The sequence below is a fragment of the Dendrobates tinctorius genome, unplaced genomic scaffold, assembly GCF_039654945.1.
Source record: "Dendrobates tinctorius isolate UK_male_01 unplaced genomic scaffold, ASM3965494v1 ptg000129l, whole genome shotgun sequence".
NCBI lineage: Eukaryota > Metazoa > Chordata > Amphibia > Anura > Dendrobatidae > Dendrobates > Dendrobates tinctorius.
In genome coordinates, this window is record NW_027361797.1 from 29994004 (window position 1) to 30019538 (window position 25535).

General features: G+C 48.2%; 1 protein-coding gene and 1 long non-coding RNA gene across 3 annotated transcripts in view; one reads left to right on the forward strand and one right to left on the reverse strand.

Annotated features, from left to right (window-relative positions):
- LOC141047689 (uncharacterized) overlaps window positions 1-1190 on the reverse strand; it is a 56692-nt gene extending 55502 nt beyond the window's left edge. For both annotated transcript variants that reach the window (XR_012219885.1, XR_012219884.1), the window contains exon 1: window positions 1091-1190. This is a non-coding gene — a long non-coding RNA (uncharacterized lncRNA). The remainder of the gene's footprint in view (window positions 1-1090) is intronic.
- On the forward strand, window positions 1122-25535 carry RSL1D1 (ribosomal L1 domain containing 1). Its single transcript, XM_073542904.1, has 9 exons — window positions 1122-1314; window positions 10780-10919; window positions 19316-19454; window positions 20827-20975; window positions 22110-22211; window positions 22533-22626; window positions 22919-23023; window positions 23727-23921; window positions 25129-25535. The coding sequence occupies exons 1-9, from the start codon at window positions 1276-1278 to the stop codon at window positions 25471-25473; spliced, it is 1308 nt and encodes a 435-aa protein (XP_073399005.1). The 5' UTR covers window positions 1122-1275; the 3' UTR covers window positions 25474-25535.

The window sequence follows — 25535 nt, forward strand, 5'->3', positions numbered from 1 at the left end:
GTCAGAACCTCCCACTCCCGTCTCCAAGACTTTACACGTGCCGCGCGAATTCTTTGGAATGCACTTCCCAGGTCAATACGATTAGTCCCCAATCCCCACAATTTTAAGCGTGTCCTGAAAACGCATTTATTCAGACTGGCCTATCGCCTCAACACATTAACCTAACCTATCCCTGTGTGGCAGAGCCAAAAGTTTTACCATAACCAGGTTCCCAGCATCATGTTCCCACATGCTTTATGCATCCATTAGCCCTCTGTGTCTGTACTGTTACACACTTAACATTATGGCTGGTCCATACAATCAGGGCAACTGTTACCACCCACCTTTCGTGTCTACCTCTTTCCTCATAGACTGTAAGTTTGCGAGCAGGGCCCTCATTCCTCTTGGTATCTGTTATGATCTATGTGATTATTGTTATGCTGTAATGTCTATTGTCTGTACAAATCCCCTCTGAAATGTAAAGTGCTGCGGAATATGTCGGCGCTATAGAAAGAAAATTTATTATTATTATGTACTGTGCTGTGAGGAGGCTCCAGACCCCAGATAATAAGCTACATGCAAAATGTGAAAACTAAATGTTGTGAATCGAATGTCCAAGTGAAATACGGCGGATTGCAGATTCCAATCTGCTCCTATCTGCTCTCCCTTAATATACTGGTTCTCACTGGACTCGGTGGGATGGAGCAGCATGGTCAGCACCGATCCCCCGTGGGTCTTGCAGGATAATAACATACACTGGCCACAGAGAAAGTAGAAGGACCCTCCTATGGCCGCTGTCAGACACTAGTGTGGATTATGGGATCTTACTATAGTAAACAAGGAAATGGCTGACAGAAGGAATGATTAGAAGGTGAGCTAATGTCGGCCTGTACAGCATTAGGATATGGGTGGAAAATCTGAGGGTGACATGTGCTGGTGAGCAGAGGAACCAATAGTAGACAGAGACTTTGGCTCGGCCATTTCTGTGACCGACCACTCCAGGTCCCTCCTCGCTCACTTCCGCGGCTCTAGTCGTCAGCTGTAAAGACAGCCACGTGATCATCTCATTTGCGTCATTTCCGCTCTATTGGAGTCAGTCACGTGATCTTACCTCCTTTCTCGTAGGAGGCACGCTCAATCTACCGTCCCTTCCGCCCTGGGGGTCCGTCACGTGAAATTCTCCTCCGCGTCACTAATTACGCGACGCTGTAAGGGCTGCAACGTAACTAATAAAGTTTGGCGGTGTAACGTTGCGCATGCGCGCTGCTCTATACAGTCACACGTGTGGAGTCAAAGATGGCTGAAACCGTGCAGCATGGAGTGGACTGCGAGCAGGTGAGAGTGACGTTATATCACCCTTATGTGCCGTCAGTCGTCGGCTGCTCATGTGTTAGCAGGTGGTGCTCCTGTCACAGCTCCGAGCTATGGGGGTGGAGGCAGAGGTGCCCGAGTCCCGTGTTCTCCCTGGTACCTGCAGCTCTCTATGGCCATAACATTACTGGGGTCCTCCATCCGGTGTGATCAGTGCTGCTCTTATCTCTGCCAGCATAGGCAGTCGTGGGGTTGCAGCACTTGGTGCGGTCACATGGCAGATGGTATTGTGGTCGTAGGGCAGACAGTGGTGGGGTTGCAGCACTGAGTGGGGCACAGGGCAGATTGTGTAGGGGGTCATAGCACTGGGTGGGGTCATATGGCAGACAGTGGGGTCCTAGGGTAGACGGTGGTGGGGTCACAGCACTGAGTGTGGTCGCAGGGCAGACAGTGATGGGGTCGCATCACTGAATGTGGTCGCAGTGCAGACAGTGGTGGGGTCGCAGCACCGAGTGTGGTCGCAGGGCAGACGGTGGTGGGGCCGCAGGGCAGACGGTGGTGAGGTCACAGCACTGAATGTGGTCGCAGTGCAGACAGTGGTGGGGTCGCAGCACCGAGTGTGGTCGCAGGGCAGACGGTGGTGGGGCCGCAGGGCAGACGGTGGTGGGGCCGCAGCACTGAGTGGGGCTCAGGGCAGACGGTGGTAGGGCCGCAGCACTGAGTGGGGCTCAGGGCAGACGGTGGTAGGGCCGCAGCACTGAGTGTGGTCGCAGGGCAGACGGTGGTGAGGTCGCAGCACTGAGTGTGGTCGCAGGGCAGACGGTGGTGAGGTCGCAGCACTGAGTGTGGTCGCAGGGCAGACGGTGGTGAGGTCGCAGCACTGAGTGTGGTCGCAGGGCAGACGGTGGTGAGGTCGCAGCACTGAGTGTGGTCGCAGGGCAGACGGTGGTGAGGTCGCAGCACTGAGTGTGGTCGCAGGGCAGACGGTGGTGAGGTCGCAGCACTGAGTGTGGTCGCAGGGCAGACGGTGATGGGGTCGCATCACTGAATGTGGTCGCAGGGCAGACGGTGATGTGGTCGCAGTGCAGACGGTGGGGTCGCAGCACCGAGTGTGGTCGCAGGGCAGACGGTGATGTGGCGGCAGGGCAGACGGTGGTGGGGCCGCAGGGCAGACGGTGGTGGGGCCGCAGGGCAGACGGTGGTGGGGCCGCAGGGCAGACGGTGGTGGGGCCGCAGGGCAGACGGTGGTGGGGCTGCAGGGCAGACGGTGGTGGGGCCGCAGCACTGAGTGGGGCTCAGGGCAGACGGTGGTGGGTTCGCAGCACTGAGTGTGGTCGCAGGGCAGACGGTGGTGAGGTCGCAGCACTGAGTGTGGTCGCAGGGCAGACGGTGGTGAGGTCGCAGCACTGAGTGTGGTCGCAGGGCAGACGGTGGTGAGGTCGCAGCACTGAGTGTGGTCGCAGGGCAGACGGTGGTGAGGTCGCAGCACTGAGTGGTCGCAGGGCAGACGGTGATGGGGTCGCATCACTGAATGTGGTCGCAGGGCAGACAGTGATGTGGTCGCAGTGCAGACAGTGGTGGGGTCGCAGCACTGAGTGGGGCACAGGGCAGATTGTGTAGGGGGTCATAGCACTGGGTGGGGTCATATGGCAGACAGTGGGGTCCTAGGGTAGACGGTGGTGGGGTCACAGCACTGAGTGTGGTCGCAGGGCAGACAGTGATGGGGTCGCATCACTGAATGTGGTCGCAGTGCAGACAGTGGTGGGGTCGCAGCACCGAGTGTGGTCGCAGGGCAGACGGTGGTGGGGCCGCAGGGCAGACGGTGGTGGGGCCGCAGCACTGAGTGGGGCTCAGGGCAGACGGTGGTGGGGCCGCAGCACTGAGTGGGGCTCAGGGCAGACGGTGGTGGGTTCGCAGCACTGAGTGTGGTCGCAGGGCAGACGGTGGTGAGGTCGCAGCACTGAGTGTGGTCGCAGGGCAGACGGTGATGGGGTCGCATCACTGAATGTGGTCGCAGGGCAGACGGTGATGTGGTCGCAGTGCAGACAGTGGTGGGGTCGCAGCACCGAGTGTGGTCGCAGGGCAGACGGTGGTGGGGCCGCAGGGCAGACGGTGGTGGGGCCGCAGGGCAGACGGTGGTGGGGCCGCAGGGCAGACGGTGGTGGGGCCGCAGGGCAGACGGTGGTGGGGCCGCAGGGCAGACGGTGGTGGGGCCGCAGGGCAGACGGTGGTGGGGCCGCAGGGCAGACGGTGGTGGGGCCGCAGGGCAGACGGTGGTGGGGCCGCAGGGCAGACGGTGGTGGGGCCGCAGCACTGAGTGTGGTCGCAGGGCAGACGGTGGTGGGGCCGCAGCACTGAGTGGGGCTCAGGGCAGACGGTGGTGGGGCCGCAGCACTGAGTGGGGCTCAGGGCAGACGGTGGTGGGGTCGCAGCACTGAGTGGGGCTCAGGGCAGACGGTGGTGGGGACGCAGCACTGAGTGTGGTCGCAGGGCAGACGGTGGTGAGGTCGCAGCACTGAGTGTGGTCGCAGGGCAGACGGTGATGGGGTCGCATCACTGAATGTGGTCGCAGGGCAGACAGTGATGTGGTCGCAGTGCAGACAGTGGTGGGGTCGCAGCACCGAGTGTGGCGGCAGGGCAGACGGTGGTGGGGCCTCAGGGCAGACGGTGGTGGGGCCTCAGGGCAGACGGTGGTGGGGCCTCAGGGCAGACGGTGGTGGGGCCTCAGGGCAGACGGTGGTGGGGCCGCAGGGCAGACGGTGGTGGGGCCGCAGGGCAGACGGTGGTGGGGCCGCAGGGCAGACGGTGGTGGGGCCGCAGCACTGAGTGGGGCTCAGGGCAGACGGTGGTGGGGTCGCAGCACTGAGTGGGGCTCAGGGCAGACGGTGGTGGGGACGCAGCACTGAGTGTGGTCGCAGGGCAGGCGGTGGTGAGGTCGCAGCACTGAGTGTGGTCGCAGGGCAGACGGTGGTGAGGTCGCAGCACTGAGTGTGGTCGCAGGGCAGACGGTGGTGAGGTCGCAGCACTGAGTGTGGTCGCAGGGCAGACGGTGGTGAGGTCGCAGCACTGAGTGTGGTCGCAGGGCAGACGGTGGTGAGGTCGCAGCACTGAGTGTGGTCGCAGGGCAGACGTTGATGGGGTCGCAGCACTGAGTGTGGTCGCAGGGCAGACGGTGATGGGGTCGCAGCACTGAGTGTGGTCGCAGGGCAGACAGTGGTGGGTGGGGTCGCAGCATGGCGACACTGACCACATCCGCCATGCCTCATTGGCAGCATTTCCCTTCTATGTAAATAATCCTTCCTTCATATGAGCACAAATCTAATACAGAAATCGCTCATCATGCAGCTGTCTAAGGCTTAATGTGTTCTATTCAGTATTGATCCTCAGGAGCGCACTACTCTCCTGCCTGCCGCCTTCCTGATTGACAGCTCAGACTAGCAGCGTAGTTTCACCACAAGTCTGAACTTTGAGCTCTGAAATGCTACAAGCAGACGCTTTGTTTCTCTGTACCATAGCAAAGTGCAGGGTCACTGAAACTTAGTCTGGATGCAGCAATGTGGCCAGCTTCAGAGCAGCACTTGCAGCAAAGAGCTTGTAAGCACTGGCCTCATTGCCTACGAGACTGTCCACCTCTGATGTACTTCAGAGGTGGCCTGTAATCTAGACAATGAGCAGTAAACAAGAAGAAAGGAAGCTTTATTGCTTCCTCTGATAGGTGACACTTTCACCTGGAGAAGAACTGATTTTACTATTTAAACTATTGTTCTTTAAGGGAATAATTTCTAATCTAAGTTCCCTGCCCCTACTCTCATACTTACTAGCTGCTGCCTTCATCTTTTATCTGCCGTGCTCCAGTTGGTCACCAGCAGGTTGTGACCTGCAGGATCGCTGCAGTGTTTGCTGTGCAATCTTGAAGTCACAACTCAATGTAAGTCTCTGAGATACAGAATGAGGCTCTTATGGCCGTGCATGGAGAGCTTGTGACGGTTACCTCTGTCTTCCGGTCAGTCAGAAGCTGCTGTCACAAGATGGCAGCTTTGACAGTAGGGTGGTGCTGGGAACAGTTGAAGACGGGCGGCTGATAAGCATAATACTAGGGTCAAGGAGCTTACATTACTGGCCCCAATTCAGCTTTAAAATCAGAAAAACCACTTGACTGGGGTTTTAAGATACAGTAGTGCCTGATCCACACTATTCTGTACTGCAGATTACACTTAGTTAATAGTAATAATGGTGCCTCCCTTTTGACTGTTTTTGCTGATTAGTACTGCTAGATATAGAATTCTGCCAATGGCAATTTTCAAAACTTATGGACAAATTTGACATGAGGAAAAAAAAGGATTTTTACATGGTTTTGTTTACTGTAAAAATGACACTAAGTTTCAGTTTGCAATCTCCATTCATTTTCAGACACCCCTCTTCCTTCTTGATAGGCAGTCTGCAGTGCGATCCTAGGTTCAAATCCTTCTCTTGAGGGACTAATAAAAGCTGAGCGTGAGGTCTGGGTGTATATCAGGGTACTGCTGCCTCCAATTACTCTCGTATCTGCCGTTTCTTGCACCCATTTCCTCATTTTCTCTTTATGTGCTTTCTTCCTTGTCTATATCCTGTTTTCTCTGCTATCCATAAGGCTTTAAGGCCCCGTTACACATAACGATGTCCCAGCGATCCCACCAATGATCCGACTTGGATGGGATCGCTGGGACATCGTTAGGCTGATCGCGGGTGAGCTGTCACATAGACAGCCCCTCCAGCGATCAGGACCAGCAAGCAAGCTGGTTTCCAATGTAAACAGCGGGTATCTAAGAACCGCGCGGCTCTTGGATACCCACTGTTTACCCTAGATAACAGCGTGCACGCTGGTTTCCAATGTAAACATCGGGTAACTAAGAGCCGCGCGGCTCCTGGATACCCGCTGTTTACCCTAGATACCAGTGCATGCTGGTATCTAGGGTAAACAGCAGGTATCCAGGAGCCGTGCGGCTCTTAGTTACTCGATGTTTACATTGGAAACCAGCGTCTCTTATCGCTGGTCTCTCGCTGCCACACGCAGCGATGCGTGCTGGCCAGCGGGAGACCAATGATCAAAAAATTGCCCAGGACCATCCTGCACGATCAGCGATACCTGGCAGGGGGGCCGGTCGCTGATCCCCATCACACACAGCGATATCACTGGAGAGATCGCTGATGCGTCACAAAATCAGCGATCTCGCTGTGTGTGACGGGGCCCTTAGATACTTTCTCATGAAAACAAACAAAAGCCAGCTCACCAAGTGTTCACCGCAGACCTCGGCGCTCCGTCTGGACTGACGTGTAATCAATAGGAAAAAGCAATTAGTTCCAGCTGCGTGTAAAAAATTTCTTCTTTATTTCAACATTAAAATTATGTCATCTTCATAGTAAATGCCATACACACGGACACGGCAACGCGTTTCGATCTGTAAGATCTTTGTCAGAGCCATAGAGATACACTGATCTCAGCTGCATATATACTACATTTGATCCAATGACATGCACAAATACAATCACATGACAATTAACTCATTAAAATTACATAGCAATGTACAAAATAAATTAAAACACATGTTGCAAAAGAGAAATATTTATCTTTTCAACAATAATGAAGCATTAGGTCATTTCGTTTGTTTAAACCATTCGGGGATCGGACATCTAGGTGATAAATCCAAAAAGCCTCTCTTGTTAACAGGCGTCGCTTTGAATCTCCGCCGCGGAAAGGAATTTTAACCTGTTCTATTCCTTGCACTTTAAAACTCGAGGTATTTCTAGCATGGTTTTATTAGTTTTATTATTGAGAGAAAATAAATTAGGTGATAATTTGTCTCCCAATGTAGGTGCTCTTCTCGATACTATATTAATACCTGGCTTTAATATATCTGCCAATTTACTATCTTCATATAAAATGGGCAAATATCTATTAATGATTCCCTTGATTTGTGGAAATTGGCGACTAAACTGAAAACAAATATACGTTTTTTTTCCAATAACTGTCTCATTTGCATTGCCACCAGAAAAAATCATTTTATTACGTTTTTTATTTTTTACTATTTGTTGTGCTCGATTTAAAGACCAATCCGGATACATGCGATTTTTTTAATTTTTTCTTTACATGTTCCAGTTCACTATCTAGATTACTCTCTTCACTACAATTACGTTTAACCCTTGTGAGTTCTCCTACTGGTATTGCTTTGAGGGTATGTTTATTGTGACTGCTAGTCGCATGTAAGATGGTATTCCCACTATAGGGTTTATGATGTGTTTTCGTAGAGATTATTTCCCCCTCAACACCAAATAAATCCAAATCCAAAAAAGATATATGTTCCATATTATGTTCATGCGTAAATTTAATATTGTATTGGTTAGAGTTTAGATATAGCATAAAGGCAGGTATGGCAGATACATCTCCATCCCAAATTAATAGGGTATCATCGATATATCTGCCATACCATGCCACCTGTTCATAAAAAGGATTGGAATCTGAGAAAATAAATTCATATTCCCAAAACGACATAACCAGATTTGCAAGGGACGGTGAAAATTTAGCTCCCATGGCTACTCCCTTCAACTGTAAATAATAACACTGGTTGAAGGAGAAAAAATTATGTGACATCAAAAATATTACTACTTGCAAAATATAATTAATTAGATCCATAGAGTAGTTACTAAATCTTTTTAAATGAAATTGCAAAGCTCTTATTGCTAAATCATGAGGGATACATGTATATAATGATACTACATCACAACTAAGCCATGAATATGATGACAACCACATCTTGTTAGAAAACATTTGTAACACCTGTTTGGAATCTCTAATATAGCCAGGCATCCTCTGTACAAGGGGTTGCAACAATGTGTCAACCCATTGTGACAAATGCTCATGTGCTGAACCGATGCCCGAGACAATCGGTCGCATAGGAGGAATGCCACAGCCTTTGTGTATTTTGGGTACTCCATATATAATTGGAAGCACCGGTTTTTTCACTTGCAGATATTCTGCCTGTTTTTTAGTAATGACTCCTAACTCCAAACCTTCCATGATAATTTGATTAGTTTTATCCCTAAATTGTTCTAAAGGGTTATAATCCAGTTTCCTGTATGTCAATTCATCTGACAATAACTCAATCATTTTATCATAATAATCTTTAGAATCTAGAACCACAACTACCCCACCTTTATCTGACATTTTTATAACAATATCTGTCATTGATTTTAATTCTCTTAGGGCTATAAATTGCTTGCCAGATAGATTTTTAAATTTACTATTTTTTTGATTAAACAAAATTTGCAATTCCTTTTCCACTATATCTTGGAATCGGTCCATACACTCAGATCTCGCGTGGACCGGATAGAAATAGGGATTTTTTGTGGAAAAATTTAATGACTGATTAACATATTCCATCTCTCTATTTTTTTCTGTATCCAAATCTTGTAAAGTTACCAATGACACCTGCTCCTGAAAGTTCATATGTAAAAATTCGTTAGTTATTGTCTGAGTGTTGTCATCACATTCTCCTTCTTCATTCATTATTGTTTGTGAATCATTCATAAAGTGTTTTTTAGCAGTCAAGTTCCGCATGAACTTATTCACATCTAGTATAGTTGTGAACAAATCAAAGTCCTGATCCGGAGCAAAGTTTAACCCCAAAGATAAGATCTCAATTTGATCTGGAGTTAAATCTCTGGATGAATAATTTTGCACATTCTTAATTACTTGGTCATGTAATGCTTCTTGCGGGTAGAAGAAATTTTTTACACGCAGCTGGAACTAATTGCTTTTCCCTTAGATGCTTTCTCCCCTCTACACTGCAGGTTTGTGTACAATTGTGTGGCTATGGCCACTTGCTAAAGGCTGTCGGACAAATGGACGTAGAGCAGAGTCCTCAGCTCTAAGAGAGAGAGACTTTTTCCAGCACGAAGAACTGGTTGCGTCAATATTGTTGTGATTTATTAGGTATTTTCTTGCTGTATTTTATTAGTTATATGCTTGCTCGTCAGTTCATCCTCAGGAATCAATGTTTACATTCAATGACAGTAAAGGCCCCATCACACTAAACGATGCACCAGCGATCCCAACAAAAATACGACCTTGTCAGGATCGCTACATGATCGCTGGTGAGCTGCCAAACAGGCAGCGTCACCAGCCATCATGACCAGCTAGGTCGCTGGTATCTAAGGTAAATATCGGGTAACTATGCGCGCGCAATCACTTAATTACCCGCTGTGTACCTTAGATACCAGTGTGCTCGCGCTGACAGCTGGTATCCAAGGTAAATATTAGGTAACTAAGCGCACAGCACTTAGTTACCCGATATTTACCTTGGATACCAGCTTCCAGCGCTAGCACGTTGGTATCCAAGGTACACAGCGGCGCGCTGCTTAGAAACCCGATGTTTACCTTGGTTACCAGCGCGCTGGTCGTTGCTCTCCCGCCTGCCACATGCAGCGATGTGTGCTGGCCAGCGGGAGACCAACGACCCAAAAAAAGTCCTGACCTTTCATGAACGATCAGCGATACCCGGCGGGGGGGGACGGTCGCTGATAGTTGTCACACACAGCGATCTCGCTGGTGAGATCGCTGTTGCGTCACAAAACTGACTCAGCAGCGATCTTGCTAGCGAGATCGCTATGTGTGACGGGGGCATAAAGCAATCATCCTATCAATCCATTGTTCTTCCAGCCTAGGCCCATTGAATGGATGGAGATAGTACACCCAAGGGAGTCGTCACCACAGGGGGTCTCACATGCATTCCTAGGTTATGGAATATGCTTCATTCTGTGAGCTAAAGAAAAATGTTTAAGGGGGAGGGAGAAAGAGACACAAGGGTTGAATCAGGCAGTGGTTGGATGGACTTTGAAGGGAGAGGAACCAAGCTGGGATGGATGATCTATGGAGTTTTGGAGATTGCTTGTTGGCTGGAGGGGTATCCAGGAGCTACGGTCGTGATATCCATCGTCTGGAGGAACATAGGCTGTGACTGCACACTATACCCGGTGGAGATACCAAAAGCTGTGGGCCAACCAAAAGTTGTGAGACAGTGGGTATTGCCTGGTACGGGGCCAGTAGAACTACCGATCTCAGATTGGTAACTTGTAGACTGAGGACATTGTATTTTGGCCATCTACCTGGATTAGTTGTACAACCATGGATGTATGGAATAAAAATAGTTGCATCATTAACCTGCCTAGGTGATTATTATAACCCACAGCCTCAGATCTTCACAACAATCCCCCCTCCCTCTTGCTATTTCTTAATGCTGAGAAGGGAAGGGGAGCGCTAATGGATTTGTAATATTTTTGCACAGCAGTCAGCTAGGTAAAATATTTAGAGGCAATCCACTAAATTCTAGAACGTTTTAATGAAGACTATTTGTAAAGTGTCTTTATTTTGCTTTTAAGTAACACCTGAACAATAAAAAAAAATCTATGTGGAGGTGTACACAGTCTAACATTCTTTTTCTTTGTTACTTTCAGGTTAAGAAGGCAGCCAAAGCCCTACTCGCTTACCATAAAACCAAGGAGAGCGGCAACTTATTGCTGTTAAATGAGCATGACTGGATATCAATGATGCTTACTGTATGGAAGATCCCGAATCAGGCCCAAGCAATTAGAATGTAAGCTCGCATGGCTCGTTCACATGCCTTTCTGTTCTGTATTCGGATGTCTCCACTTTGTTTTAAATAAATGAGTCTCTGGGACAAATCTTGGGGTCTCCGACATAGAGCAAAGGCTACATTTGGCACAGATGACTTTCTATTCGGAAGTGGTTTAGCCACCCGGTCAGCCACTTTATGCACTACTATGCACAGAGGCAGACATCGGTTTTGTCTTTTATTGGCCATCTATATTGTTCGGACCAGTTTGTAGTGGTCACTGGCCAGGAAGTTACATGCTCCTATCTGCAAGTTGATGGTACAAAATAATGTTGTTTTGGTGACTATGGTTTCCAGTTTTCATGATTTCACACACTTTTATGATGTATAATTATATATGTGTATATATAAAATATATATATATATATATATATATATATAATATCACCAAATATTGTTTAACTTGTACGTGAAATGTAAAGAAAAAAAATCGATATTGCAAAAATTGTCTTTCTTTATCGCCTCATTGGGGGACACAGATTACCATGGGAGTAAGCTGCTGCTAGGAGGCTGTCACTATGCAAAACAAGAAAATTAGCTCCTCCCCGGCAGTATGCACCCACCGACAGGCACCAAGTACCTCAGTTTGTGCTTAGTGTCTGTAGGAGGCGGACCGGGATCTCCCCAGATCCGCATTTAACGAATTCTCTTTCCTTTCAGGTTTTAGTTGTGTGTATTAATTTTTTTCAATTTATTTTTCAGATTCAGCATCAGGAAACAGGATGTGAGTTCATCCTGCTTTTCCATATCAGGCGGCTGAGCGAGCAATGTGGTATTGCCCACATCGCAACTCTCAGGACCGCAGGCAGGACCTTCCCCTATCTCCCTCGGGTGCTATGGGTTATTGACGGGTGGCCGGTCCTAGCCGATTCCCCTCCTTACCCCTCTCCCAGGGCTGAGAGGAAGACGGCGGTCGCCAGCGGTGACGTTTCCCCTGCCAGCATGAGATTGGCGCAGTCTTCTGCACCATACGGACATGGTGCGGGTACACAGGATCGCCTCTCCCAGTGGCCTGCTCTCTATCGTGGGCCCCTGTGGTCATCCTCTTCAGGGACGTCAGGTAAGCTGATTTGAATGTCCCCTCCAGCCCCACTCTCAAAAATGGACCCAAGCTGACCAATTCAGCCCTGCAGCCATTACAGGCAGTACAGCGCCCCGTTTGAAATACCCTCCCTGCAGTCTCTCCACATTAATATTATCAGAATCGGTGCCTCTCAGGGCCAATTTGAATTTCCCGCCCTTTTTTCCCTGGGTGCTCTGTCAGACGCGCGCCTCTTCTGCTATCACCGGGGGGTCCAGCGGTGGTTTGCGCGGGCAGCAACCTACCCGGTACCTTCACTGTCCCTGCGGCTTCACTGCCTCCGGGCGTGCCGTCGCATGTTAGTGCAGAGGGAAACGCTTTCACTTTCAGTTTGAAAGCTTCCTCCTCCCTCTCTGCGCGCGCTTTCTTCGCGCGCTTTTTAGCCTATCGCAGGGCTGCTTTCAATTCAGTGCTGTCAGTCTGACCTTAACCGCGCCTCCCCTCGGTTCTCTTCCAATCACGTGGCTCGGCGGTTAAGCTCCGCCCACCGCTAGCGTTTTCCTGTCATTTCTGGATATCATCTTCTCTCCCTTCACCGGATCTCTTCCTGGGGTTCACAACGGTGTTTTGCTCCGCATCTGATCCTCGGTAGGCTTGGCGCTTCTACAGTCTGACGCTATAATTGGCTCTCCACGGCAGTTCCCTACCAGGTAGCGCTACTACCGCATAGACATATGCCCAATCCTGCAGGGGCTCTCTGTTCTAGACCCACCGATATTCACTACGCCTGCGCACGCTGTAAAAAGAAGTGGGCATCAGGTCAGTCGTCTCCTTTCTGCCCGTCCTGCAGCCCTTCCACTATGTCTGCCTCTCAGGAGCACTCCGAGCCCCGGAATGAGAGCACCCCACCCCCTGAGTGGGCCGTTGCAGTGTCTCAGTCGGTCTCTGATCTGACTCAAGTTTCTCAGTCTCTGGTCCAGGTCTTAGAACGGTTACCCCAGCTATCTACAGCCACCTGTGCGCCGACCGCCCCTCACGGTGAGTCGCCTGCACCTGACCGCGACCTTCAGACAGACAGGCTGGGTAGAGGCTCTAGGAAGCGGGTTTTGTCTGGCTCTTCTTCCAGCTCGCAAGGTCCTACTGCTTCTCCCAGGCTATGCTCGTCTCCCTCATCAGCAGACGACCCTAGGTCAGACGAGGATTCCCAATCTGGATCTGACTCGGAGGCGGACAACATAGCTAGAACTCGGGACATGGTGGATAGTCTCATATCGGCTATATTCCAAACCCTCAAGATAAAGGAGGATAAGGCACCCCCTCAGGAATGCTCTGTTTCTTTTAAGAGAGCGAGGCCTCCCTCTCGAACCTTTCCTAATCACAAGGAGTTCGACACTTCGACATCCTGAGAAACGTTTTTCAGGCCGCAAGTATTTAGATGTGCTATATCCCTTCGATGCGGATCTAGTCACAAAATGGACCAAAGCTCCCGAGGTAGATCCACCAGTTTCCCGTCTGTCTTCTAATACGGTTCTCTCTCTTCCGGACAGAGCTTCGCTCAAAGATCCGACAGACGGGCAAATAGAATCGTTGGCTAAGTCAATTTTTGAGGCATCCGGCGCCTCCCTCTGTCCTATTTTCGCCTCCGCTTGGGTGGCGAAAGTCATTTCAGCTTGGGCAAAAATTCTTCGCAAGGGCATTTCGACGGCAGCACCTCAGGACGAGCTGGCAGATTTAGCAGACCAGATTAATCATGTGGATAAATACCTTTTGGCCGCCTCCTTGGACGCGGCTGGGTGCGTAGCAAGAGCTAACAGCAACATAGTAGCCATACGCCGCATCCTTTGGTTGAAGTCGTGGAGTGCGAATACCACCTCAAAAAAGTCGCTCACCAACTTGGCGTTTCACGGCTCTAGGCTCTTTGGCGCCAAGCTGGATCAGATAATCTCGGATGCCACTGGTGGTAAGAGTACTTCCCTTCCTCAGTCCTGGCCTAGAAGGTTTTTTAACAGGAAAGCTTCTCGGCCGTTTAGGTCCTTTCGCCCCTTCTCTCCCGCAGAAGGTTCATCACAGCAGGACTGGCCCTCCGCTTCCAGAGACCGGAGAAAACAATCTTATAAACCCGCCCCCCGCTGGAGATCAAGAGGTCAGGTCTTCAGGCCCCCAGTCCGGCAGATTTTCATCTAAGTGACGGGTCACCCCCCACCTGGAAATCCTTCCAGGGTGGGAGGCAGACTTTCCTCTTTCAAGGACGCATGGCTATCCGTTGTCGACGCCGCTTGGGTCAGGGAAATCATCACATCCGGATACCAAATCGAATTTTCTTCCCCCCCAAACAGTTGCTTCTTCCTATCTCGACCCCCAAGACAGCTGTCCCAGATTCCAGGGTTCCTTCAGGCCGTCTCCTCCCTCCTTTCCGCCGGGGTTATCGTTCCCGTTCCTTCAAACGAACGGTTTTCAGGGTTCTACTTGAATCTCTTCGTAGTCCCAAAAAAAAGACTGCTCCCTTCGTCCAATTTTGGACCTCAAGTTGCTCAACCGCCACGTGAGGATCCTCCACTTCAAGATGGAGTCTCTGCGCTCGGTAATAGCCTCGATGGATCCCGGAGAGTTCCTCTGCTCTGTGGACATACAGGATGCCTACCTCCACATCCCTATTTGTTTGCAACATCAGAGATATCTCTGCTTTGTGATTCAGGACAATCACTATCAGTTCACGGCCCTTCCCTTCGGCCTAGCCTCCGCTCCCCGTGTCTTTACGAAGGTGATGGCAACAGTCATGGCCATCCTTCGATCCAGGGGGATTCTCATCATCCCTTACCTGGATGATCTCCTGATCAAGGGCTCGTCCCGCCAAGACTGCCTTCAAAGTTTTCAGATAACCCTGGATGCTCTCGGCCGCCTTGGATGGATAGTCAACAAGGAGAAGTCCATCCTGCACCCTACCCAGCGTCTGACCTTTTTGGGCATGAAATTCGACACGGATCTAGCCCAGGTGTTTCTACCGAGGGACAAGTTTTCAACCCTTTGCAAGGGAATCCGATCCCTAGAACGCTCGAGGATCATGTCCCTTCGGTCCTGCATGACGGTCCTGGGGAAGATGATAGCTTCCATGGAAGCAGTGCCTTTCGCACAATTTCACTCTCGCCCTCTCCAGCTGTTCCTTCTTTCAGTCTGGGACAAGACTTCGTTTTCTCTGGGCCGCCCCATCCTCCTTCCGCTCAGTCAGATAATCGCTGACTTTGTGGACTTTGCCGGCGTCAGTTCTCCAGGGAAGGTCCTTTCTTCCGCCTCAGTGGCAAGTCATCACCACCGAAGCCAGTCTCCTGGGATGGGGGGTGGTTTACCATCGGAAAACGGCCCAAGGGCGCTGGAACGCCCAGGAGGCTCTTCTTCCCATCAACCTTCTGGAGATCAGAGCAATCTTCCTTGCTCTCCTTCGTTGGCAGCCTCTCCTCGTAGGCAAACCAGTCCGCATTCAGTCAGACAACGCCACGGCCGTGGCGTACATAAACCATCAGCGCGGTACTCACAGCAGGCAGGTAATGTCAGAAGTGGCAAAGATACTGCGTTGGGCAGAGCGTCACGTTCCGGCGATCTCCGCCGTTCACATTCCAGGGGTGGAGAATTGGGCAGCCGACTTCTTAAGTCGCCAGGGTCTAGCGTCAGGCGAATGGTCCCTTCATCCCACAGTCTTCAATCACATATGCCAGCGTTGGGGCACCCCGGACGTCGATCTCATGGCATCTCGGATGAACAACAAAGTTCCTCACTTTGTAGCCAGGTCCAGGGATCCTCTAGCCTCGGTTGCGACGCCCTGGTAATTCCGTGGTCCCAGTTCCAACTGCCTTATCTGCTTCCTCCCCTTGCCCTAATCCCAAGGGTGGTCAAAAAGATAGTCAGAAAGCATCCAAGTAATTCTGGTGGCTCCAGACTGGCCAAGACGACCTTGGTACGCGGAGTTGGTGAACATGCTCACGGACGTCCCCTGGAGGCTTTCAGACCGTCCAGATCTTCTCTCACAAGGCCCACTTTACCACCAGAATTCTCAGTCTGAGTTTAACGGCATGGCCGTTGAGGCCGCAATTCTGAGAGAATCGGGGTTTTCCAGCCGGATCATTCAAACCATGATCAGTGCTAGGAAGCCAGCCTCCTCCCGTATTTACCATAGGTACTGGAAGGCATTTTTCTGTTGGTGCGATGATAACGATGTTTTTCCGTTGTCGTTCTCCATTCCATCCATACTTGGCTTCCTCCTGTCCGGTTTGGATGCAGGCCTGTCTCTCAGTACCCTCAATGGCCAGGTGTCTGCCCTGGCAATCCTCTTCCTGAAGGATCTGGCTTCCTTACCGCAGGTGAAGACTTTTCTCCAAGGAGTCGCCCATGTGGCTCCACCTCATCATTCTCCGATAGATCCGTGGGATCTCAATCTCGTTCTTGGCGCTCTCCAAAAGGCGCCGTTCGAACCAATCCAGGACATTCCTCTGTCCCTTCTCTCATGGAAAGTGGCTTTTCTAATTGTCATTACATCCATCAGGAGAGTTTCTGAGCTGGCGGCTTTATCCTGTCGTTCCCCGTACCTAATCCTCCACCAAGATCAGGTCGTTCTCGGGCCAGTTCCTTCCTTCCAAAGGTGGTATCCCCCTTTCACATTAATGAAGATATCGTCCTTCCATCGTTTTGTCCTGCGCCTGCTCACCCTCTGGAAAAGTCGCTCCACAAACTGGATGTAGTGAGAGCCTTGCGAGTTTATCTAGCCAAGACCGCTTCTTTTCGCCAATCCGACTCCCTGCTTGTCATCTATGAAGGTCGCCGGAAAGGGCTTCTGGCATCCAAATCCACAATTGCTCGCTGGATTCATTCTACCATCCTGGAAGCCTACCGACTTCATTAAAAACGGCCCCCTTCGGGAGTAAGAGCTCACTCCACCCGGGCTGTAGGGGCTTCTTGGGACGCTAGGCTTCGGCCTTACAACTTTGCAGAGCCGCGACCTGGTCGTCTTTGCACACCTTTGCGATGTTCTACAGGGTTCATACCCAGGCCTCGTCTCATGCAGCTCCTTGTAGGAAGGTTCTGCAGGCGGCGGTCGCACAACGGCCGACCTAAGTCCTTCCTTCTTTCATTCCTTTATGACTGTTCCCACCCTCGGGACTGCTTTGGAACGTCCCATGGTAATCTGTGTCCCCCAATGAGGCGATAAAGAAAGAGGGATTTTGGGTTCTTACCGTAAAATCTCTTTCTTGGAGCCTTCATTGGGGGGGACAGCACCCTCCCTGTTTAAGTTGTACCGTGTTGGGTCTTCGAGTCCCTTGTTGGGTTGGTACATATGTTCATAGTTTTTGGTTGCTTCTCCTACTGCTTTTTTACCAACTGAGGTTCTTGGTGCCTGTCGGTGGGTGTATACTGCCGGGGAGGAGCTAATTTTCTTGTTTTGCATAGTGTCAGCCTCCTAGCAGCAGCAGCATACACCCATGGTTATCTGTGTCCCCCAATCCCCGAATGACGGCTCCAAGAAAGAGATTTTATGGTAAGAACCCAAAATCCCCCTTTTTTTTTTTTTTTTTTTTTAGTCACCATACCACTCACGGACTAACTACCCGCCTGTTCTATCTGGCGCCGACTCAGAGCTGTCACTGACCACTCCTGCCGGCAATTTAGTTGCTCCCTATTAACAGAGCAGTTCTTTTTCTTCTGTTCTGCTCTGTCAGTGGGGCGTGACTGTCAATGTCATGCTGAATGACAGCTGGCTTCCTGCAGTTGGGCAGGGTGGGAGCCAACTGTCACTTAGTATGATGTTGGCAGTCACGCCCCATCAGCAAAGCAGATGAGAAGCCACTGTTCTGTCAATGTGATGTCGACAGAAGCAGCAGATTCGCTGGCAGGAACGGTCTGTGACCACTCTGCTGGCAAAGATCTGCGCCCGGTAGAACAGGCTGGTAGTTGCCAACTACCTGCTTGTTAATTCTTAGAATCCCAGCAAGAAAGCACACAGATGAACGGCAGACTAGGGCACACAAATCACATTAACAGACGGAGCTTTTTATCTGAAGTATTGCGGTGTATAATTCAGTCAAAAAACAAAAACGGAGGTGCTTGCATGAAGAAACATGAATATTTCAATGTAGCATGAAAAAAGAAGAAAAATGCAGCACTCACCAATAGAGCTGAAAAACCATGCGTCTTTATTTCACACCTCCGCTAGCATCGGCATCTCCCTCCCCTAGCATTCCTCTAACGTCCTGCTTGTCCACATACCTGATGATGGAATTCATGTGAAATAAAACGCACAGTTTTTCAGCTCTATTTCAGCTGCATTTTTCTTCTTTTTTCATGATACATTGTTAATTCTTAGGCCCATAAGAAAATAATATAACATCCCTGATATCCCCTTTTAAACAGTTTTTAAGCCACTGATAGTCAAAAAAAGTCCCGAAAACTAAAGGGCCGATTCATTAAGGATGGCCTGCATTAAAGAGGAGCCAAACATGTCTGTTGTATGCGTCATTCTTAATGATGGGTCTGGGGTAAATTTATTAACAGCCACACCCCACTTAGTAAATTCAGAGCATCTTCTCAATGGTGTGCACCTCACCAGAGAAGCTACTCCAGCCATGGACTGGGGTAACATTACTGGCGTAAGTTATGTCACCAAAATGGCGTAGCTTTCATTAAAGTTGATAGGTGGGCGCTGCCCCATCTTTCCCATGCTCCATTTTCGTTGGCTTAGTTGGCAGGGACTGGCATGAAACTGCCAAAGTTTACTAAACTTTTAGGCAACTCTGCAATGCAACCTTTCAAAGTCTTATCTGGTAAAAAAAAACCTGCATAAATACTTTGATGAATCAGCCCCTATGTATATTTAGTATCGTCGTGATCGGACTGACCCGGAGAATCCTGTTTCCAGGTCATTTTTACCGCACGATTAACCTCTTTAAAACGAAACCCAAAAAAACAAGGTTGAAATTGTGTTTTTTGTCACTACTTCACCTCACTTGGATTTTTTTTTTCCTGTTTCCATTCTTTGACAAAACTGAATGCAGTCAATGACAACTACAACAAAAAAAGTCCCATGAAAATAAGTTATGGCTCTTTGAAGAAGGGGAGGGGAAAAAAAGCACAAAAATAAAAATTGGCTCTGTCCTTAAAGGGTTAAAGAAACTCAAGACAACAGTAATAGAAATAGGAACAGTGGTCTTGCCTGTGTTGGTCCACAGTTTTTGGGATATCTCGACATCAGATGTGACAGTGTTGTGCCCTCTGATCTCCATAGTTTTTATTGCCATTCATTTTCTCTAAATGCAGTTACATGTAGGTATTTATATTTTTTTTCATCTTTCAGTCCTCTCCCTCATGGGATCCGACCGTCTACGTGTGAAGTTTGTCTCTTCACTAAAGATGAACCAAACATGTCTGTGGAACAGACGGAAAAGTTTTACAAAAAAATGCTCAGTCAGCATGGAGTCAAGCAGATCACAGAGGTAAAAGGAAGTAAATAAGGAAAGGGTACAAAAATGAGAATTAGGGCTCATACTCGCATGCGAGAAACTGAGACGAGTCTCGCACGTCAGTGCCCGGCAGTGCCGCCGGCACTCGGATCGAAGAGTTCAGCTGCATAGAAATACAATTCAGCCGCAGGCTCCGTTCCCAAGTGCCGGCGGCAGTGCCGGGTATTGACGTGCGAGACTCGTCCGAGTTTCTCGCTTGTGTCCCCGGTCTTAAGGTGTTTATTGCGACTATTGCCTGTAGTGGATGCTATTGAAATTAGTATAGGTTGCAAGGCATATTAAAGAATAACTAGAAAACTACTTGGACAACTTCCTCTCATACCCCTCACTTGGCTCCCATAAAATAATAAAGCAAATAGTCCTCTTTCGTGCTGGCGCCGTTCCCACGGTGTCTGCACGCACGCTTACGGGGCTCCCGCGCTGTTGTGACGCCGGTGCCCAATCAGCGCTGGCGTCACTGTCCCCACCTCTTGTCGAATTAAACAGGAAGTCTGAGATCAGCCGCAGCCCGGACGTCCTCTTCATGTTTGATTTGTTTGAAGGTGGAGACAGTGACACCTGCACTGATTGGGCACCGGTGTCACAGCAACCGCACTGGAGCCCCGTAAGAGCGTGTGCTGACACCCGGGAACGGCGCCGGCACAGGAGCTGAGTATAGGCTCGGGCAGCACGGTGGCTCAGTGGTTAGCGCTGCAGCCTTGCAGCGCTGGAGTCCTGGGTTCGAATCCCACCAAGGACAACATCTGCAAGGAGTTTGTATGTTCTCCCCGTGTTTGCGTGGGTTTCCTCCGGGCACTCCGGTTTCCTCCCACACTCCAAAGACATACTGATAGGATATATAGATTGTGAGCCCCATCGGGGACAGTGATGAAAATGTGTGCAAACTGTAAAGCGCTGCGGAATATGTTAGCGCTATATAAAAATAAAGATTATTATTATTATTATATGGGGGGCAACAACCCCTATAAGAATTTGGTTTTCTTCAGTCTGTCCTACCACTGTGAACTGTTACCTTACACTGCGTAAAATGGAGCCATTGTGTGCTGTTAAACATCGAACGTATGACGAGGTTGAGGAGCACCTTTCTTCAGCCCAATCCAAGATCAGGAATGGAGAGAAGTTGCTGCATGCTGAGCAGGACAGTTGCTGTGAGGATTGACGCCACCCAGCAGGAATTGTAACGTTTGCACCGTACATCATGCAATTTTCTCGGCAGCTTGTCCCGTCAGGCACTCGGCAGCTTCTCTCCACACCTGATGTCAGATGGGACAGAGATGCTGTGCACAACCTTTAATCGTTCTATGTATTACATTTCCCTCTTCATTTCTAATGTGTTTGTTGACAGGTCATCCCTTTAAAAAAAATGAAAAAAGAATACAAACCATATGAAGCAAAGCGTCGATTGCTGGGCAGTTATGATCTGTTCCTTGCCGATTCTAGAATCCGACGACTCCTGCCGTCCCTCATTGGAAAACATTTCTATAAAGAAAAGCGGTGAGTAGTAGTGATGAGTGAGAGTGCTGGGATAAGGTGTCAATCGAGCATGCTCTAGTGTTAATAGTGTCTTCGGCGTGCTCGAATACTATGTTCGAGTTCTCGCGGCTTCATGTCTCACGACTGTCAAACAGCTGTGAGACATGCAGCCGCGGGGACTCGAACATTGTCTTCGGCGTGCTCAAATAATTTCTATTAACACAAGAGTGTGCTCATTTAACGCCTTATCGCAGCACATCCTTATTTTCCGAGACTCGTGGCTTTTTTAATATTGCTATTGATGGAGCTGTGTTGGGGCTTGTTTTTTGAATGATGAGCTAGTGTTTTTATATCATTTTAGGGTGCATACTATGGTGTGATCTCTCATTGCATTTTTTTTATTGTTGTTGTGGCAACAAAACAAAATATGTGCATTTCTATTTTGATTGGTAACCACTGTTGCGAAAAAAAACAATCAGCTTAATTAATTTTATATTTTGAAAGATTGAACTTTTCTGGCCACAGTGATGCCAAATAGGTGTATTTTGTGTTTTATTTTATTTATTAATTGGGGAAAAGGGGCGTCATTTCAAATTTTTATATTTTATTATTGTTACTTTTAGTCCCATTAGGGAACCTGAACATGCGATAATCTGATCTCTTGTATTATATACAGCAACACCATATTATTTAATTTCATCACGTATATAGCGCCATTAATTTCACAGCGCTCTACAGACATTATCATTACTCCTGTTTGTAGTAAAAGTGGGTGTCTCCATCACAGAACAGATCACATGGCGAGCACGGGGTCTGCCGGACCCCTGGCGGCCATAGCAGGGGTTTGTGATGGGAACCTGATCTAACATCTTGGGTGGTGTGCTGTATTCAAGTGCCGCTGTCCGTGATTGATAGTGTCATTTAGAGGGTTACAGCAGATCGTGCTGTTAGAGGCAGATAATTATATAATATAGCTGGCATCTGCTCTCTGTGGTGCAGGCTCTGCCTCTGAACCCGCTCCAAAGTCCCTGACAGTCTCCATGATGTATCGGTATGTCATAGAGCATAAAGGCATTAAAGCCACAATATAAAATGCATGATAGGTAATGTATACAAAGTATAATGTGAAATATTTTCTGTGCCTTTTTTATGCAGAGAACCGCAATCTGTTAATCTGAAGCACAAGTATCTCGCTGACGAACTGAACCGCTTTATCCAGGGAACACAGCTTCATATCACCAACAGAGGCTGCTGCTAGTAAGTGGGGACAGTCAGTCTTCATCATCAATAAGATGAGGATTAATTAATAGTGATGAGTGTGCTCGTAAAGCATGTTCGAGTCCCTGCGGCTGTTAAACAGCCGCAGCACATGCAGGGATTTCCTGTTGGTTAGGCAATCCCTCCATGTGTTGCTGCTGTTGAACAGCCATGAGACACGCATCCACAGGGACTCGAACATATTTTTAGAGTACTCCGAAATCACTCGGTTAGTACCCAAGCATGCTCAGCTATCCTTATCCCAACACGTTTGCTCGTCACTACTAATAAAGCAATTAATATTTTTTTGTTATCTTACAGTTCTGTACGCGTGGGGCATACAGGTATGAAGGTGGAGGACATTGCTGAAAACATACTTGCAGTTTCTCAAGTTCTAGCTGAGAAGTTGCCATTGGTAGGTGTCCTGCACACAACCGTACCTCTCCGAAGCGTCGTATTATATTGGACGATCCCCAATCGTCAAGCCAGTTAGAGACGTCGATGCCCTTGTTACTTGTGCCAGTAAGGTATATCCAAATTGCTTGTCACTTTGCTTTTGACTGCATGTCATAGTGAACAAGCTCAAGATAACTTAGAGGTCAATGAATAATGAATATTTAAAAAATGTATAGTTCTTACCCATGGATTCTGACATCTCTATGGGCAGTAAGAACTGAGAGATCTTAACCTTTTGTCTTTCTTTTCAGAAATGGAAAAATGTCAAAGTTCTTCACTTGAAAAGCCAGTCATCGGTGGCTCTCCCGATCTACACCTCCTCTTTAGACAATCTGAATAGCCTAGGCTTGGTGAAGGTAGAAATCCGTGTTCTGATTGGTTTTCTAGTGTCTGTCACGTGCTCTCTGTTTACTGCAATATCCAAGATTTCCAGTACTAGCATATAAACCGTCAAAGACCTCATAAAGCAAAGCAAAATGTATGGCCTATTCCCCTAGTGCTTCATCAGCATTGAACTTTTCATTAACGTCCTCGGCCACTGCGTTAATGGCCAAATGCCAATTTTGCTCTCTGCACAGTGGACGCACCGTATGTCCAGTATAGTATAATGAACATGCCTGCCTTCTCCCCTTTTTTTTTTTTTTTTTTCTCTTATTCTCTCCATGTGGCTCTATGTTGTATTTAGTGTTATATGCAAAGCGATTTAGCAGGACCCAGTCCAATGGTCGGGTCTGCGGTTGCTGGTCAGGAGCCCTTAAAACACAATCTTTTATGTGATTGTATCCTCGGTTATTTTTTTTTTTTTTTGATTAGCCGGCCTAGCGCAAAGTCATGTGTGCATCAAGCCACCACGATGACACTGCCCCATGCTGGCTAACCAAAAGGGGAGTCTGTGGTGTGGTCAAGTAATATGTGGATCTCAGGGCTACCATCCACTGACCTGGCCACCGGACCAAGTCTTGCGAATCAGTTAGCACCAACTCTACTTGTATATAAAGTGTAAAGCAATGAATTTTTTTTTTATTATTATTATTATTATTATTATTATTATATAAAAAGACAACACCAACTAAGAAGACGAAGAAGCAGCAGCCGCCGCCTACCAAAAAGACCAAAGCAACTAAGAAAGTAGCAGATAAGAAGACGAGGGCCACTACTAATAAAGAGAAGAACGAACCAGATGGTGGGGAGGAGGAAATCCCTTTGCTGGTTCCTATACAGGAGCCCATCAGTACAAAGAAGAGCAAGAAAAGAGTAAGTGTCCTGTGCTCTCTAGACGCACAATTTCCCAGTTAGTCCGGTACCTTGTCCGTGCTTCACTTGCAGCCTACCCACACTGTTGATTTTCCCACATAACCTGACCATCCATAAATGTGAGATGCTTCTCGAGAGTATAGTGCATTGGTCCAATTCTTATGATTTAGACTGGTACGCAATACTCTCTGATTATGGTATGGAAACCCACCACGCCGGATGGTCAGATCAGGTAGAAAAATCAAGTGTAGGCTTTAAGACACGTCTCATACCCTGCAACAGCAATTACTCAAAATGTAATGAAAAGATCCTTGATGAGGTCAAATATGTCCAGTGCCACATCCCAGATTCTCCCTGTTCTCCATGGCTATAGTCGTTGCATCGCCTATACCCCAATCACTGGCTCTGTGTCATACTATGTATTATACATCTGAAGCCAGTGATGGGGGCTCCAGGGGTCAAGTGGAGATACAAGATGTCGCCCCTGTAGTGCAGCCAAAGTAAATAGGGGGCCAGCAAGGAGGATCGGGCATGTGACGCTTTGATCTGCGGAGATGTAATGGTTGTATATTATTTATTTTAGCTGTATTGCTGTCTGTATATAGCTTTTCCATTACTGTGGAAAACCGCTATAATATTGTTACCTAATTTTCACCATTGGATAATGAATTGAAAAGGAAAAAAATTAAATACTAATGGAGTTTCTTTGGCTTCCTCTAGACAACCTGTATCCATGTGTCCCATTGTACCTTGTAAATATCAAAGGTGGAGGAGGTCATCTGCTTAGTATAAATATCGTCCCCCTCTATGCCATGTACTAATTAAGTGAATGGCTGGATAGAGGAGTTACCCCCCCATTATTGATAAGTGCCTGTGTCACTTTGGCTGTTTCTGGCACTGGATAAAAAAAATTAAAGAAAAAAATATCAGAACAGTTTAACCTCTTTTAGCAGTAAGTATAATCTGTTGCAGTATAATTTTCTTACTAGTGTGGTCCCCTTTGTGCTTGACTGGTTGCAGGACATCCCCCAAACATCTCTGCTCATTTGTTTTTTCCAAAAATCCCTTGTGTTTTCTACTTCTTTACATTGCAGAAGATCTCATTACTTAATTTCAGTTGCAAATAATTTCAACAGATCTCTGATTCAGCTTCTTAAAGAAGCTTGCCTGTTGGTGTTATCTATAACATGCATATATTCTTTTATAGAAATCAGATATTCAGAAAGTGTCCATAGTGAAAAAGGAAAGCAAAGGCTCTGTGGAAAATATACAAATGTCATCTACTAAAAAGCCTACACCTAAAAAATGCAAGATGAATGACGGCGAAGAAGTGAAAAGGACCCCAAGTAAGCAAAAAAATAAGCTGGCATCTCAAGCAAAGAACCAAAAACCTGAAGAGCTGGAGACTCCACCAAAGCGCAGCATCCTTAAAAAGACTCCTAAAAGAATACCAGCCAAATCTGCACTAAAACTCACTAAATCTGTCAGAAAAGCCCCTCAGACCCCAAAACTGAAGCAGAAAAGGAAAATGAAGACCCCGCAGTCTGTTTAATTGTGGACGTATTAAATGCTCAGGCTCATTCTAATTAAACATTTCCGGACCTTTCTTGATGA